The sequence below is a fragment of the Ambystoma mexicanum genome, chromosome 7p, assembly GCF_040938575.1.
Source record: "Ambystoma mexicanum isolate Mex_15411 chromosome 7p, UKY_AmexF1_1, whole genome shotgun sequence".
Taxonomy (NCBI): Eukaryota; Metazoa; Chordata; class Amphibia; order Caudata; family Ambystomatidae; genus Ambystoma; species Ambystoma mexicanum.
In genome coordinates, this window is record NC_090939.1 from 723285296 (window position 1) to 723299138 (window position 13843).

At 45.6% G+C, this 13843-nt stretch overlaps 1 protein-coding gene across 1 annotated transcript in view; it reads left to right on the forward strand.

Annotated features, from left to right (window-relative positions):
- Nucleotides 1–622: 622 nt before the first annotated feature.
- Nucleotides 623–13843, forward strand: part of TXLNG (taxilin gamma) — a 567462-nt gene continuing 554241 nt past the window's right edge. The window contains exon 1 of the mRNA XM_069636805.1: nucleotides 623–832. Within this exon, the coding sequence (XP_069492906.1) occupies nucleotides 746–832 (87 nt within the window). The 5' untranslated portion in view covers nucleotides 623–745. The remainder of the gene's footprint in view (nucleotides 833–13843) is intronic.

Consider the following 13843-nt stretch of genomic DNA (forward strand, 5'->3'; position numbering starts at 1 on the left):
TTACCAACCATCCCATAGAAAAGACAAATTCTTTCATCATAAATGCCCTTTGGCGGCGAATTCATTGTATGTCTTGCACACGTTTTTTTTTAACAACGTTTAAAGTAATTCACGCATATTTTCATTAACCTGAGAGCACATCAATCAGTCCATGCAAAGGCCCATTCCTTTAACTGATAGCACAATCACCAATTCATTCACCTGCGAGTGCAATCATTCATAATCATTGAAACTTAGCAGCAGGGGTCGGAGCCAGTGATGGTGAAGTGAAGAAGCTAATAAAAGTGTGGAAGTTAACTCCAAGCAGATCATTTAACCTTAGCTTATTGTTGCTTTTTTGAAACACCCCTGCAGCGTCAATCAGGAGTGAGTTTCTCAAGAATCAGACGCAGGCTTCTCGTGAGAAAGGGGCTTCCTCCTCTTCCTTGGTAGTGAACACCAGTTGTTTGTTTACGTCCTTGATATTGATCAACAATCCCGTTTCAATGCGCCTCAACCTTCTGCCTTGGATCGCTCTTTCCTCCCCCAACTTCGTATCCAAACAAGAAACTTCAGCAAGTTGATTCAGTCCACAGCGCGCCCCCACACACCCTCATACGAGCAGCCCTTGCTCCATTGAAACGGACAGCTGTTCACAGTGAGGAAAGCCCGGGCCGTACCGAACACGTGGGGGCTTAGAGGAAAGGACCCATAGACCGCGCGCTTCTCACGTCGCCGCCTCCTTCGTGTCTGTACTCGTCACAACATGGCGACGCAGGTGGAAGAGGCAGTGGCGCGAGGTGCAGCAGTGGAGAGTCTGTGTCCGGAGAGTGCAGGCAGCAGCGAAGAGCAGGTAACGACACCAGGTGCCGGAGCAAGGGGTGGTTTTGTTGGGGCCGCGTGCAGCATTTGTGGCTGTGAAGGCAGCTGTGGCCCTCTCTCCTCCCTGAGTGCGAGTTACTTGCGCACCTGCTCTGATCGTGCCCATGGTAGTAGTTTCTGAAGGCTCCTGCACTTGATCCTTGCTAGAAAAGCACACTTGGCTAGTATATGTGCGTTCTGCCTGCCGCAACGTGTTCTCTTTCCCATGTATTCTGCCTGCCTTGCTACTCTACCTCGGTGGCGGAAGCAGCGATGCCCTGGTTCACGGGTGGGCGCTACCTGTCCCGGCCGGCCTAGTGGAGCTGCGTCATGCATTTGAGTGTGCAGGTTTCACATGAGGGATGACATTTAGCAAGAGTTGATCGTGCCGCGAGGCTGCTTTGATCTGGGCTTATCTTGACAGCTTGCTCGGAGATGAGCCTGTCACTGCATGGCCAGGCAGGGAACAGCTCCCCCTGTGTTCGTCCTGACCTTCTATGCAGTTGACGGTTTGGTGTTTATATCGTTTGCAAAGTTGTGGCGATGATCGCATACCAATTTGATTCTTTAAAAAAATGTATTTGAATATGCCTTGGACCTTTGGAACAGATCACCTGTCCAATTCCATTGCATCATCTCACCAGATACTGTATTTTCTAAAGAGACAATGATCGTAGAGTACTTTCAGAAGTTCTGTTGGAGAATTATGTAAGGGCGTGTTATTCGTTTGAACAAGCGCCACGGGACCAACCCGTCAGCTACAGATCTTCTCTAGCAAGTGACGCGTTGGGTAATCTCAGCGAGTCACTGAATGTTTTACGATCTGTGTTATAAATGCTCTGTAAAGGTTTGGGTATTGAGACGTGCTAGTCTCTTAACTAGGGGATCGACCCATAGCGTTTACTTGTAGAATAGGAAGACTTGTTACCCAATATTTTCATGCATTTCTGAAGCATGATTTCGCCGACATTTTGGTTTTTGGATTGTTCTTTGCTGCCAGTGATGGTACGCTTCTCCAGTCAATCAGTTGGTAAACTTGGTCGGTACAATCTTGCAGTTAATGCAGCATGTCTTTAAGCAGGTGGGTACGTGTCAGGTCCGGCTGCAGGAATTTTCATCTAGGTGGTCCAGGGTTGTGATCAGTGGGGCCCCCATTACATTGGGTGTGTGTCTAGGAGTACCATAATCGGAGTGCTGGCGTTGATCCAGAATCCTAATCTAGCAAAAAATGTCTTCCCAGATTTGCAAAAATACTTTTGCATCTCTATAAAAAATAGTAGATGGCAAAAGAGAAGCAAGGAAAATAGTGTTGCAACATCAATCTACCTATCTTCCCTTTCTGTCTGCTCTCTCCTTTCTCTTATCTTATCTCTTATTAGAAAATCGAATTTAGGCATTGTGTTTTGTTGAATTGTGACCTGCCTCTGAACTACCTAGCACTGATCCCCCTGTCATTTCTGTCACACACCTGCTGCACACACACGCACACAGCCACTCTCCACGATCATGATGCCCAAGTATGCACCTCCCAATCACAATCCCACTGTCACATACCAGCAGCACACACCAGCTGCACACACAGCCACTCTCCACGATCATGATGCCCAAGAATGCACCTCCCAATCATAGCATAGTTTCACTCTCCCGCACTCTCCCTGCCACACTCCGCTTAGCCAGCCTAACAGCCATCCTTATATCCCTCACTATAATGGCCTCTACGCCTCCCCACATATTCCCAGCACACCTCACCCAGCGCCCAGAACTAAATTCACATGCCGCAGCACCAGTCTACAACATCACTCAGTCTCGGCCACCTAGCCTAGCCACCAGACTCCGCAATCTCAGAAATCGATCACTTCCTAGGTATTTACTCTGCCCACCCACAACCATCACGACTAGAAACGCCAGATTAGGCACCCGCACTGCACCACTACCCCATACTAAGATGAACATAGGCACTGCCCCTCGCCCCCACCACCCCAACATGCCTCTACACTACTTCGCACTAAGCCCCTCACTACCACACACCACAACAAGCACACTTCACCCCATAGTAGTACAAACAAAAACATCAAAGGCACACAAAACCCACCTCTTAAAGGTGCACTACTGAACGTACGCTCCCTACCTGCACATGCCCTCGAGATAAATGATCTACTATCCACACTTCATCTGGACTTACTTTGCATCACCGAATCCTGGCTCAATGATGCCTCCTGCCCAGCCATCGCACTAGTCCTACCCACAGGCTACACCATCCTAAGGCAAGATAGACGTGTTTAAGATTGGAGGGGGAGTTGCCCTTATCCACAAAGACTCACTATGCATCAGATTAGCAGACCATAGTAAATGGGATGGTAAGGCTGATATCTTATCAGCCAAGCTTACGCTCTCCCCCAATAATGTAATCAACATCCACATCCTATACAGACCTCCAGGACTCCCAACTGACTTCCAAGAGCACCTATCCCATCGACTCAGCAACAACATTAAAAAGTCCTCCAAAATACTTCTATTAGGAGACTTAAATTTAGGATACAATGATCCTAAGGATAAATCCGCCGCAACCCTAGCTAAAGAACTCGCAGACGTAGGTTTCTCCCAAAGAGTCCTCACCCCTACTCACTCTAAAGGCTGCACCGTTGACTGGGTCATGGATCACAACTGTGCATCCAACATTACCTCAAACACCGCCCTTCCTTGGACGGACCACACATGCATCGAATTCCTCATCCCCACCAACCCTAAACCTAAGACTCTCATCCACGCACAACCTGCCACAATAAGAAGTTCTAAAAAACTCAACACAGACAGCTTGTGTCCCCACCTTAAAAGCCTCTGCCTAGCACCACCTTTCTCTCAGGACCCAAATAATACTATCAGCTATCTTCAATGATACTCTCACCAATGCCATAAACTCTATAGCCCCACTTGAAAGCAAGAAGGAAAAAAAAAATAATTCCACTGCAACTCTTGGTTCTCGGAAGAACTCCAAACCCTCCGAGCTCAAAAGCGCCAGTCCCTTAAAAACTGGCAAATGGATCCGAGTGATCTAAATAAGAGCCTCTTCAAACAAATAGCCCTCCAATATAAAAAAGCCATCTTAGCAGCAAAATCCCACTCCTTCAATTATAGGATCTGAAAGGCCAACTCCCAAGCTAAAGAACTAGTCGCAATCTTTAATGAATTAGTCACTCCTCCGGCTACCTCTGACGAGATAACTAAAGACAAAGCCTGGTGTGCCAGCATTCAGTCCGCCATGCTAAACAAAATAAAACTCCTCCAGAACAAAATCCAAAACCACTGCAAAGCCCTCCCAAACCAAAAAAACAACCTCCCTACACAAGACAAGCGTAGTAATCTCAATCGCGCTCAATACTCCTTCAGAAACGTCACTGAACCCGAGGTCCTTAATCTCATCAAAAACCTCAAACCATCCCTCTGCAAAGCAGACATTTGCCCTCCCAAAATCATCAAGGAATGCGCCAATGACCTAGCACCCCTGATTACTGCCTTAATTAACGCATCTTTCCAAACAGGAACTGTCCCAAACAATCTCAAGGAAGCCTGGGTGCGGCCACTTAAAAAAAAAAAAAGGCCACACTTGACCCAGCGCAACCCAACAACTACAGACCGATAATGACAGTCCTGTTCCTCCTAAAAATCCTGGACAAAGCAGCTCACATCCAGATCCAATCATATATAGAAGCTAACTCCATACTAGGCAAAAGACAATCTGGCTTCCGTGTCGGGCATGGAACAGAATCCGCCTTATTAGACCTAAAAAATCAAATCTCACAGATCATGGACAAAGGCAAACCTGCCTTGCTCCTCCTCCTCGCTCTATCAGCTGCTTTTGACCTGGTAGATCACCAAACTCTCACCACCCACCTCACCCATGCAGCCCATTTCTCTAATCAAACAGCATCCTGGATCACTTCCTTCCTTGAAGGAAGAGCCATGAAAGTCTACTCCGACGCAGCTAACGCAGATCCTACCACTATAAACTGCGGTGTCCCCCAAGGATCTTGTACCGCTCCCATCCTCTATAACCACTTCACAAAACCCCTCTTCGACCTACCTGACTCCATGGGTGTTGCCTATACAAATGACACTCAAGTACTTTTACCCCTATCTGGACTCTATCACCAAGACGCCACGGCCCTCCACATCTATGCCACTATCCAAGCTTGGATGGCAATCAATGGCCTCTGTCTTAACGGGGAGAAGACTGAAATTCTCATCCTGGGCTAGACAAATACATTATCGAAAATAAGCCCCCAATACAACAACTTCAACATAGACAACTCAACCATCTCCGTATCATCCTCTGTCAAGACTCTAGGTGTTAACATTGATGCAAATCTATCGAACAAACAAGTCAGCGCCATAGCCTCTGCTTCAGCGTTCAGCACCAGCTCATCAATGCCATTAAACCCTATTTATCCACCCCCAACAGCTGGCCATAGCTAGAGCAACTATAGGAGCCAAACTCGATTATTGCAACGCCCTTCTAGCTGGCACCTGCGCCAAAAACATTCACAGACTGCAAACCACACAAAACAATGCCCTCAGAGCCGCCATGAGCATCCCTAGAAGAGACCATATATCCCACGCTAGACGTGAAGCCCGGTGGCTCCAGGTCAAAGACCGTATTACTCTGAAAATCCTCACCATCACTCACAGGTGTATTAACAAAACCGCTCCAGCAATATCAAGGGCCACATCCACTCGCATCACCAGAGCTGTCATGATCTCTGCTTCCAAAAGGTCAGGGTTTTCCCAACTCCCTTGGAAGCAGATCCATAACCCAGGTTCCGAGTGCCAACCAGTCCCAATTGGGACCTTTTGGACCCAGTCCTGGTGCCAGTGGCACCAGGCTCATAAATATGCCCAGTCCCAGCGCTGGAAGCGCCGGGCTCATAATGCTTGGGTGGACTTACCTGCAGCAGACCATGCTGCTTACTTGCCTGCCAGTTGAGCCTCTGATCCTCTTCTGTTTGGAACTACTTTTCCTGTTGGGTGGGGCAGGAGCCACTCCCTAGGTTCAGAACACTGGAACTCTTCTGGAAAGCAGGAACTCTTTTCTTACCTAGGCGTGGCTGTGGAAGGAGACACCTAAGCACTACAGGAGGCTATTTAAACCACACCCGATGGATGAATCTTGCTTTGCGTTATTCTGCATCCTCTGCAGCAGAACGCTCATCGTGTCTTCTGCATCTGATCCTGGGCCTAAGGAAAAAGGCTTACCATCCTGAATCCAGTCTTCAGCAACACCTATAAAGACAAGAAAGAACAGGTTAGCATTACGGTCTTCAGTGACAGCGCTTCACTTACCTGGTCCATCGGCTGTCACCAACGCTTCGCACTGCATTCCGGCATCTGAAAGACAAAGGCTTACCAACTCTTCACACGCTCCGGAGGCCTTCGGCGCTGCATCCCGCATCTGAAAGACAAAACAAGGTGCGTTTAAAGACATTGGGGAACTTTAATACTCACGTGCTATTACTCTTTTCCACATCTAACCCAGTGGGTATTCCGGCACCCTGCAGCCGCTCCGAACTTGTACCTGCAAAATAAAAAGACAGTTAGAACGCATTGTGAAGCAGGCAACAAGCGCTTACTTACGTGCTTCCAGGCGCTTCTATTCATCACACGGGCTCCATCTTCAACTCACTTCAGCCCGTCATCCGCCATCGCCGGAACCCTGCAAAACAAGAGACATCATTACTAAAGACTTTTAAAGACATTAGAATTACTCGAAACTTACCGTTCGTGCAGTAAACGACGGACAGCAGTCCTCTGAAGTCAAGAGGCCTGCTCCCCTTATCCAGTGAAGAAACTGGTTACAGCACCCTGCCCCGAGGCAGATGGAGAGCACGGCGTTCACTTACCTAAGGTGAGAGCGTTAACCCTTGGGGTTCTACAGGAGAAGAGAAAGGGAAGAAGAGAGAGACATTCAATAACCCAGTTCATTAATCCCATATTTTCTATCTGCAGACATCTTACCCTTCGAGTCAGACATACAGTGCACAGAGGTCCAGCCCAAAGAGCCAGCCGTGTGTTACACATCACCTTTGAAGATACGGTATACGCCCAGTCAAGACCGGCGCCTCTACGGGAATCAGGTGAGCGTTACAAGAGCTCAGTACACCAACCAGCTATACATACCACGCATAAAGAGCCACATCGGGAGGTCTAGGCTTCTATATTGCACCGAAACCCTGGAACTCACTCCCTGTCCCCCTTGAAGCTGAAACTTCCATCTCTGTCTTCCGCAACAACCTCAAGGCCTCTCTCCTCAACTAGCAAGTGGAGGACTGCCTCCTCCACTTCTGCCATGTATATTGTAATATAACACAAATGTAATATAACTATTTTGTAACCTGTATATGTACTGCTAATGACTACGTAACTATATTGCAACCTGTATTTATATTGCTAATGACCATGTAACTAAGCTTTGTACTGTGCCACAATGTCCTCGGGCTGTTGTGCGCTATATAAATACGAATAAAACGAACAAAACAAAAATATCTGATTCTCCTTCACCGTCCCGTCACCTTCCTTAAGCTGCCCTAACCACCGTTCCCCTTTACCCCCTCCCACCTATTCACACCAGCACCCAACATGCCTTTCCTGGCCTGGCTTTGGAGAATTGAGGGGGATGCCGCCGCCGCCTCCTCCTCCTTCTGAGAGCGCGGAGCAGTGAGTCCCCCAGTTTTTGTACCATTTCAGACGGTGTCCACCCAACAATACCTTCCTGAGAACTGTGGCTACTCCTAGCAGGCCCCCCGAGGAGATGCTTGTGCTCCCTCCATCTTGTTGTGAAAGATACCTCCCCCAAGTACGGAAGCAAGGAATATGAGATTTTGTGCCCTACAATTTTTTTTTAATTAAACTTATTTTAATTTCATGGACAGAACATACCATGTACAACCAATACAGGTAGTTTTGTTAATGTTTGAACACATCATCATATCCTCCAATAACATACACATGTATACAATCCTCCCTTCACCCACCCATTCCACAATCTCCACCCCCCCTCCTTTCTAACTGAACCCCTACAGTTGTCACATTCTGAATGTCTCCCATCAATGGTTCATGTCCAAAAATACATTTTAAACACAAAATGTTATTTTTGTTGCATTTTTTTGCAGCACATTTTAATTCAGTTGAGATTGCTAGGGCTGTAAGAGCTGCATCAGGAGGCAAACAGTGCTGGTTGAGGGGTTTGCAGCCTTCCGGTATCGCTCCTGGTGGGGTGTGCTCCTGTACATTGTCTGGTACATACTGGTTATAATATGCAATTGTTCTTGATGACTTTGTGTTTACTTTGATCTTGACTTTGAATGAAACAATTTTGTTCAATAAATTTGGCCCGTGTATTTGAAAAGGTTGATGTGTGTGTCCTAATGCCTGTTCTGCCCATCTATTAAACCACGAGTGAGTCTTTTTGGAGTAGCTTATAATGCAAACTGAATTAAAAAATATGCCCAGGATCACACTTTGGTCAAGTGGTAAAGCCATAATTTGATGCTAGCCTGAAATTTAGATACTTGACGATACATCTTCCAAGCTCAAGTTGGTACAAATATGGATCTGGCTTTGAATACCTAAAAATACTACTTTCTATACAGATTACTTTAAAAATGCATAAGTCACATGATAAACCAAGGTGACAATCTATTCATCATTGTAGAAACATGTTGATGAAAAGATTAAGGGGGGGTATTTTGTTTTGAACCCTAAATTGCACAGACCAGAATTATTCTGTTTGTACACTTTTTTTTTTTTTTTTTTTGCAAAAGGGGCCATTAATTAATTTGAATTGTTTCCACCAAGTACTGGAAAAGTAAAGGGTAAAACACAGACGAAAATCACCCTTGCTCTTTACTTTACCACTAGATGTCTGGAAAAATGTATATCACTTCTACAATTAACAATTGGATTCCTTTGGACTCTGCCCACTTTTACGAGGTGTAAGTCAGGAAGATCCCATATGAATCCATTGGTTTTCTGCCAACGTAAAAATACACGTTGGTGGATTACCAATCGGATTTGGCAGGGGGACCTTATTTAGTCCGATCTGCTTTCCAACTTCATCTGTCAAATCATACAAAATCTGCAGCTCATAAAAAGTGGTGCTAAATTCATTTAGTGCCACTTATTCCCCTCCGCTTGAGCTGGAAAATGATGCCCTATGACTAGCTTTATTTTCCCTATCCTGAATGGAAGCCTACAAGCTTCAGCATAGCAATTAATGAGAACGTACAAAAAATCTCATACAGACATAAAGTGAAATTAACAGACCTTCCAGGCTATTGCGGCATTAAATGGAAAATTTAGCGGCATGAAATGGCAAATTTTGCGGCACAAACCTTTATTGCTGCATTTTTGCGGGACATTTTGCATTATCTGGATGGCGTAAGATTGCCACATTGAAGAAAAAGAGGCAGAATGCAAGGCTACAAGAAAGCCAGGGTGTCATTTTTATGTATCTTTTGTATTAATTCAATAGGAAGAATCACGGATGTCTGTCTTGGCAGAACAGTTTTTGTTTTGGCTACATTTCTGTTTTAATGTGCATGCCTATTTAATAGTGTTAACTAAATTGATCATTATCAGTTGTAATGCTGAAACCTTTCCCTTTCTATGTTCTCCAATCCCCCAAACACCTCACTCACCAACACACATCACACAGCTCACCAACTCCCCATTACAACTTGCATTCCTGAACCTCTCACTCTGTCATACAAATACTAACGTGCTATGTCACACTGTCAAGTCCCAATTTGTACTCCCCTGCCAAACTCCAAATCATACTCCCAACTCATACCATACACTCTACAATTCCTCCCGCAATATACAGCCCTTCATTCTTGTGTGCTGCTTCTGCATCTTGCATCCTTTCTCCCATCTATCGCACACTTCACTCATCTTTTTTCCCAATAGACGGCTCACTGCCTCTTTCCGGCAACCCGCTTCCTCTCTGCTTTCTGTCTCACTGCTCCCCCTGACCACACGCTCCCTCTACTTTCTGTACCTCCGCTCGCTTTCAGATTTCTGGCCCACCGCATCACTGCTTCCTCTGCTCTCTTGTGCATCGCTTCCTCCTCTGACCCACTGCTCTCCCTCGGCTTTCTTGCCTATCACGCCACATCTCACCCATCACTCTTCCTCTCTCTCTTTTCCCTTTCATAGTGTGACCATTTAAAAAAAAATGTAGATTTTGACCATGATCCTCAAAAAATGGGACATTTAAGCCAAGGACATGCTATTTTTAGATAACCCATTTTTGGAAATGAGCAGGTCACCTTATTCTCAAAGGTGACCTGCACATTTCGACGGGGCTGAGCTGTAGTGCAAATTGTGCGCTGGCCAGCTGCCTTGATTAGGGTTCTGGGTTGTTTGACCAAAGTGTAATTATTTGCGGCAGAATTGACCGTAGTCAAGTTTGCTGTGAATAGATTTGCACTTCAGCCAAACAACCCAAAATTTACCTTTCACCACCAACCCACCCCCTCCCCCTACTTAACTGCTTGGTCGCTGCCGCTTCCCGTCCAACCCTGTCAGATCAGTCCCTCTAACGCAGGACGGATCTGACGCAGCAGGGTCCCTTTTTATTATTTTTTTTGTTTTCAGACCCCCACCTCCAATTTTGAGGAAGCAGGGGACACCCCTGCAACCCCCGCCAAGGCCAAGCTACTGACCATAGGGTGCGGGTGACACCCCGCAACCCCTGCTCCACATGTTTGGTATTTATAAAAATTGATCGAATGGTACTGGCGAAATAGGTCAAATTGTTCCATTCGATTGATTTTTGGCAGTCAAAATGGGTAGTACCTTGAATAGAAGCGCTCTCCCAACAGTGTTCTGCAAGCTCCCAGCGCGTCCACTGTAAAATGCCAAAAAACGCATTTCTATCCTGTTCGAGGAACAGAAATCCAAGCGACATAGCAGAGGTTCATACCTTTTTAAAAAAAAAAATAAAAAAAAAAATGCATGACTGGGTCAAGAAAGACCCTGGGGGTCATTATGAGGTTGCCGATCTGGAAACAACGGTACCGGTAAGCTTGTCGCTACTGTTTCCGGATCAGCAAACTACGAGTTCTGCAAGCGGGTGCCTTTCAGCCCGCCAGGTCTGACCTGGCGGGCAGAACGGCACACGCTCGCAGACCTTGATGGATGCACCGGCACTGTTGCACACATCCGTCCACCCGACTCTATGGTGAATTTCTTTTTTCCAGCGCCTGGCCGGAGGAACCGCCAGAAAAAAAAATGGCAGCAGCCATGCCGTTTTTACCGGCACGGCTACCGCCGAACTAGTAATGAGACCCCCCTGTCATGCAGTGGCACCCTCACCTCCCGTGCGTGTAGGGTTGCCTACAATTTCTGCACATTTAAAAGTGCATCTTGCGTGGAAATTTAGGGTGCGCTTTTAAATTGGCGGAAACGCCCCCTGATTTACTCAAGGAGGTGAAATGGGCCATTTGAGGTGAAATAGGCCTCCATTCAAGTGTCCCTTGTGGATTGGGCTGCTCTTTTTTTGGGTGCAAGTGATGAGATGTGCTTGCGCATTTCATTTCTTGCATTGATAAGTTTTGAGAATCTGGCACCCTGAGGATTTTTTTTTTTATTGTAGTTTATGCAAGTTTTGTTTTGCTTAAGCGTATGTTTTTGCGTGGGCGCAAAATCGCTATAAACTGGAGGGTCTGAATGAAATGCATGACAAGGTTATTGTTTCACACATCGTGTTCTGTATCCCCTTAATTACTAATCGGCCAACAATCGCACTTAAATAGCTTCTTAAAACCCTATATTTTTTTATTTTAATTTTTTTGTAAAGTGCCACAGCAATGGTCACTACCTATTTACCTTTACTCATCTCTAATCACTTCCTGTTGTAAACAATCTGCCTCTGAGACGCGTTAAAAAGGTAAAATCTCACTGGTAGGGCCTGTTCAGCTCTGCTGTGTGTATTTGAGGGGAGGGAGTAGAGCATTGGCACTTGTCCATTGTCCAAATGTTAAATTCACCTCTGATTTGCTCTTTAGAAAATATTTAAATACTGCTTTTTAGTGTTAAAATATGTACACTTTTTTTGCCAGGCACTGCCATAAGGGTACCTCCTGGCCATAAGATGGGAACAGCTGGAAAATGGTGCCAGTAACTGGATATATGATGGTATTGCCTTGCAAATGTTTGCTAATACCTATACGGAAGCCAGAACTGCTGGTTTTATGATTGCTTGTTTAACACAGGACTTCAGTGCAAGTCACAGATGCATTGACCAATATATTGCTTATAAAAACTGGCTGAAGTCACTCTAAGAGAATTATACTACACCAGGAGCTCATTTGCAGAGGCAATTAAGTAATTAAATACTCAAAAGAATGCTTAGATCTAACAGTGGCAAGCCCTATACAACCACATGTTTGGTGTTTTGTGATAGAGCTTGCTTAAAGAGTTCTAGAAAGCGTAGGTGTTGATGGTGAGTCATTAACATAGCCATGGCTAGTCATTTGGTGGGTAATGGACTGACACACCCATAGGATGTGTATTTCTCCTCCCATTTTATTGCCATACTATCTGTTCCAATGCATGTACGTGTTCTGGTTGCACCTAATCGGTAAAAAGTCTCAATCAATTAGAACCACTGTCATTGCTCTGGCCAGCCTTCCATACCATTGTTTTCATATTAGCCTTGGCCCTGTCACTAATTTCAGAAGCCCTTCCAAAACTGCTTGACCGCAGGTCCTAAAAATGCATGTCGTTGCTTGTGTTCCAGTGCAGATAGAACACAGCCTAGCAATTGAGATTGAACTGCACCTTTTAGTGGCAGCATCAAAAGTCATTTGCTAATCGCTTGTTTCTTTCTCTAATAGCACAGACATTCTACAGAATCATGCCATGGAATTTGCGATGTTGCGCAGAGAAACAGGAGTGGAAATGTTTAATTCAAGGCCTTGCATCTATCACTTTTTGATTTTTACTACACTATCCTTTCACTTATACTCAAGTAGTTAATGCAGCAGAATATATAATTTGAATGTAATTTGTAAGGGCCTCCAGTCAGTTGATGCACCTTCTGCAGAAATCTGTTTTCAAGCAACTTCACCTGTCATTTATTGTTTGATATAGTAAACCATTTTATTAAGCATGATGTGTAAGACCACTATAATCCCACAAAAAACAAACATACTTTAAAGTACAGAAACCAAAATTGTGATTTTAGATTTGAGAAAGTAGTTGTAGGCTGCCTGCTCACTTAGAAGTGTGAATGGCCCACTATCTACCTGGTCATTTGTACTTTCATGGCTGTGGGGCATAAATCATTGTCTAAGGCAAGGTTGTCCAACATACAACCCGCTGGCCACAATGCGGCCCTCAACCCATTTTATGTGGCCCGCGAGGCAGATTTATTTATGCAATGTTTGCCGGGTACCTGTATCCGACAAACATTGCATAAATAAATTAACCGGGTCTTGGCTGAGGACCGGGTTGTGGCGGAGGACTGTAACTTCCTCTGTTGACCGGTCACCAGAGGCAGTTGCAGTCCTCGGCACCCTATTTATTTATGAAAGGTTTGTCATATATGTAGACCTGGCAGATTTATTTATGCAATGTTTGTCGGATACCGGTATCTGACAAACCTTGCATGAATAAATTAACTGGGTTGAGGCTTCTGGGAGGGCCGGGTCAGTGCCTGACTTCTCAACCTCGCTTAGCATGGCTTGCAGAACGGGCCCAACCCATGCATTCTTGCTTGCAACTTTCCCCTCATTTATTGGTGAAAGAAAAGTGTGCGAGTCAGGTTGTTTGCACACAGAGCCCCTAGTCTTGTAGCAGAATTGTGCTGCAGTCAAGAGGGCCATCATTCACTGGAGGGGAAGTGCAGAGGTCCCTAACCCCAGACTTGTGTGCCCCATGATATCAGGTGACTCTGCTGTTCTTGAAGCCACCCTGCCCTATCTCTGTTTTCTCGCCCAGGCCCTCC